At 45.9% G+C, this 3,960-nt stretch overlaps 1 protein-coding gene across 1 annotated transcript in view; it reads right to left on the reverse strand.

The window, feature by feature from the left end:
• Positions 1–226: 226 nt before the first annotated feature.
• The window catches only part of LOC122561910 (galanin receptor 2a-like), a 17,717-nt gene continuing 13,983 nt past the window's right edge, over positions 227–3,960 (reverse strand). The window contains exon 2 of the mRNA XM_043714237.1: positions 227–2,957. Coding sequence (XP_043570172.1) covers positions 2,210–2,957 — 748 coding nt within the window. The 3' untranslated portion in view covers positions 227–2,209. The remainder of the gene's footprint in view (positions 2,958–3,960) is intronic.

A 3,960-nucleotide genomic window follows, 5' to 3' on the forward strand; every position in this document is an offset into this window, starting at 1 on the left:
TAGAGGGCATAGGTTTAGGGAGAGAGGGGAAAGATATAAAAGAGACCTAAAGGACAACTTTTTCACACAGAGGGTGGTACGAGTATGGAATGAGCTGCCAGAGGAAGTGGTGGAGGCTGGTACAATTACAACAATTGAAAGGCATTTGGATGGGTATATGAATAGGAAGGGTTTGGAGGGATATGGGCCGGGAGCTGGCAGGTGGGACTAGATTGGGTTGGGATATTTGGTCGGCTTGGACAGGTTGGACTGAAGGGTCTATTTCCATGCTGTTCATCTCTATGGCTCTATGACTCTAACTCTCCGGGCACCTTCTGAATATTCACTCACAACAATCATCATCTCCAAGCATAATTCCCCTCCCTCCATTATGTCCCGGGGGGGATTGGTGGTTACAGGATGTTTCTCCCTAATTTCCTCGTCCAGTGAAGTTAGACAGGTACATGGGTTACAGGTATAGCAATGGGCTGAATGGCCTGATTCTATGGTTCTATAATTCAACAGGCACTGGTGAGTGGACTCTGATTATTGAACTGGGGAAGGAGGTGGTATTATTCACAGATGAATACTATTGTAGCCCCCCTGGCTCTTACCTGAAATATCTACAACACCATCCTTTCCCCAGCTGGGTGCTATCTGATAGAATATACCCTCAAGTCTCACCCACAAGATTAAGCCATTAATTTCACTAATCTCACCCTGTTACTACTCAGTGACCCAACTTAATGTTGATCAGATTCCCTTAGTGCTGGAAGAAGTGAGGACTGCAGATGCTGGAGATCAGAGTCGAGAGTGTGGTGCTGGAAAAGCACAGCAGGTCAGGCAGCATCCAAGGAGCAGGAAAATCAATGTTTCAGGCATAATCCCTTCATCAGGAATGAGTACAATAGTATTCATCTATGAATGATGAGTCAGGCAAGTTGTAGACTTAAGGCCCAGTTCAGAACCTCAGATAATCTCAATGCCATTTCAGTTCAGTTCAAAAGGACTAGGATATTGACATCCTCCTCTGGAGATAGTTGCCATTCACATACTATTTTTCAAACAAAAACAATGTTTTAACGCCCGTTGTCCTGATTAGAATTCCTCCCATTCCCAATCCCACCCAGATGAGATGACTCCGTTGACGTCTCACTGTTGTTTGTATAGTTATGTAAAAACAGCTTCTCCATTTACTCAAGCACTGGACTGCAATGTCATTCGCTGTATGTGAAGCACTTTCCGATGTTTGAGAGACTTGGGAAGGTTATAGATAAATGCAAGCCATTTCTTAGTTCTTACTGGTGGAGAGTGGGACGAGTAACAAGTTCCTTTCAAGGGCGGTGCTCTCAGGAAATGTTTGCCAAGCTCAGTTAGGCTGATGCTCTTGGCCACACAGGGAAAGAAAAGGCCATTCTGCCCCTCAGGCCTGTTTGGCCAGTTAGCGAGATCATGTGTGATCAATATCTCAAATCTAATACTTGCTTTTTCTCCTTAATACCCAACAACAACATGGAGATTCACCTCTCAAAGATTTCAACTGTCTCACAGAAACTACAACCCTAAGGGAGGGTAGGTTTCAGATTCCCACTATTCTTTCCTGGCTCTAAATATTAAATGACATCCACACATCCCTGTTACTCTCATTAGAGAAAATAGTGCCTCTCTCTCTCTATTTGTCCGATAAGAACTTATTAACATTATAAATATCCTAGTCAGCTCCCCTCAATCTTTTCAAGCCAGGAGAAATCAAGACAATTTGTTGCAACTTTCCTCATAACAACACTCTCAGCTTTAAAACATTGTGGACATTTCGGCATATTTGGCAGGGTGGAAATATGTACAACAAAATGCATCAGTCAATAATTTCACAACGACCGCTGTGCAGTAAACCATGGTTCCATTGTTCCTGTGCGTGTTCTTTTTGAAGATTCACACACACTTAACATTCAGAACAATCCTTCCTCACAATGTCTCGCTCAAGACCATGTATTGGCAGGACTCGTATCTGAACACACGTTTGCCTGTTAGAATATTTTCACTGTTGGTGTCACAAGCCACATCTCAGTTGTTTTAACATGTCTCTGTCTAATAGTCCTCAGACCAGTGCCACTTCTTGTGCAATACAAATCCCTTTTTTTGTTTTGTCTGTGTGGAAAAGTTTAGAATGCAAATCAGTCCACCCACCCAGCTCACTATCTGCCTCTGCCCTCAGCTCATGTTCAGAGGTTTAGGTCACACTGAAGGCCAAGAAAGTTCCTGGTGGTGCCACCTCATGGCCTGGAGAAGCTGGCTGACTCCACTGGTGACTGCTTGTTGGGTTGTGGTGTTCAGTGATGTGCAAGGCCTCGGTGGAGCCAACCTCCATATGGGCCACTTGCACCACGTGCACTTTGCTGACCACTGTTTTCCTCAGGAGGCAGTTGAAGACTTTCTTGAAGCCTTTGCGGAAGTGTTTGGAGACCAGGGCGTAGACAATGGGGTTGAGGCAGGAGTTGGCATAGGACATGCAGTGTGACAAAAGCCTGAAGACATAGGTGGCCTGATTGAGAGGGAAGTGGCCGAACCAGAAACACAAGATAACCAGGTGATGGGGCAGCCAGCAGAGACAGAACAGGACAGCCACGATAATGATCATCTTCGTTACCTTGCGCTTGGCTTTCTTGGATTCAGACATGTCTTCGATGGGATCCACAGCAGTCCAAAGATACCTGATGGTCCTGGTATAGGCCAGGCTCAGAATCAACACTGGGATGATATACCCAAAGATGAAGGTGGAAATGTCCATGATCTTGCGCCTGTAGTCGTCCCAGACTGGGAAGCAGAGGGTCAGCTCTCTGTAGTGGATCACCTGATAGTAGCTGAGGTAAGGGCCAGCAAAGATGAGAGAGAGTGCCCAGATGATGCAGATGGTGGTCAGGGCGTTTCGGGGAGTCCGCAGCTCCCGGGATCGCAGTGGGTAGCGAATCGCCAGGTACCTGCAAGACAGGGCAAGTCATAAACCACAGGATTAATGATTGTACACGAGAGATTCAGGGAGACAAACTGAGGAGATGACATTATCCACAACAGGATCAAAGTGAATCAGCAAGATGTCTCACAAGATATAGTTCACCCTCTTATAGCCAAGACAGTCTACTGAGTATCCAAGGAATTGTGTTAGTTACCTTCCTGATAATGGGCTTTGTATATCATCATAAACCAGCAGGGTATCTGGGCAAGGGCAAACATGAGCCAGGCCCTTGAGGAGTCCCGTATCTATAGACTTTAGTTAATCCAGACCACTGCATTCTCCCAGCTGTCACCCTTTCCAATCACCATTGTGCCCTTATGAACTGAATGTCCTCATAGAGTCATAGAGATGTACAGCATGGAAACAAACCCTTCGGTCCAACCCGTCCATGCCGACCAGATATCCCAACCCAATCTAGTCCCACCTGCCAGCACCCAGCCCATATCCCTCCAAACCCTTCCTATTTTATACCCATTGAAATGCCTTCTAAATGTTGTAATTGTACCAGCCTCCACCACTTCCTCTGGCAGCTCATTCCATACAAGTACCACCCTCTGTGTGAGAAGTTGCCCTTTAGGTCTCTTTTATATCTTTCCCCTCTCTCCCTAAACCTATGCCCTCTAGTTCTGGACTCCCCACCCCACGGAAAAGATTTTGTCTCTTTATCCTATCCATGCCCCTCATAATTTTGTAAACCTCTATAAGGTCACCCCTCAGCCTCCAACGCTCCAGGGAAAACAGCCCCAGCCTGTTCAGCGTCTCCCTGTAGCTCAAATCTCCAACCCTGGCAACATCCTTCTAAATTTTTTCTAAACCCTTTCAGGTTTCACAACATCCTTCCGATAGGAAGGAGACCAGAATTGCACACACTATTTCAACAGTGGCCTAACCAATGTCCTGTACAGCCGCAACATGACCTCCCAACTCCTGTACTCAATACTCTGACCAATAAAGGAAAGCATATCAAA

Source organism: Chiloscyllium plagiosum, chromosome 24 (genome assembly GCF_004010195.1).
Source record: "Chiloscyllium plagiosum isolate BGI_BamShark_2017 chromosome 24, ASM401019v2, whole genome shotgun sequence".
In the NCBI taxonomy this organism is placed as follows: domain Eukaryota; kingdom Metazoa; phylum Chordata; class Chondrichthyes; order Orectolobiformes; family Hemiscylliidae; genus Chiloscyllium; species Chiloscyllium plagiosum.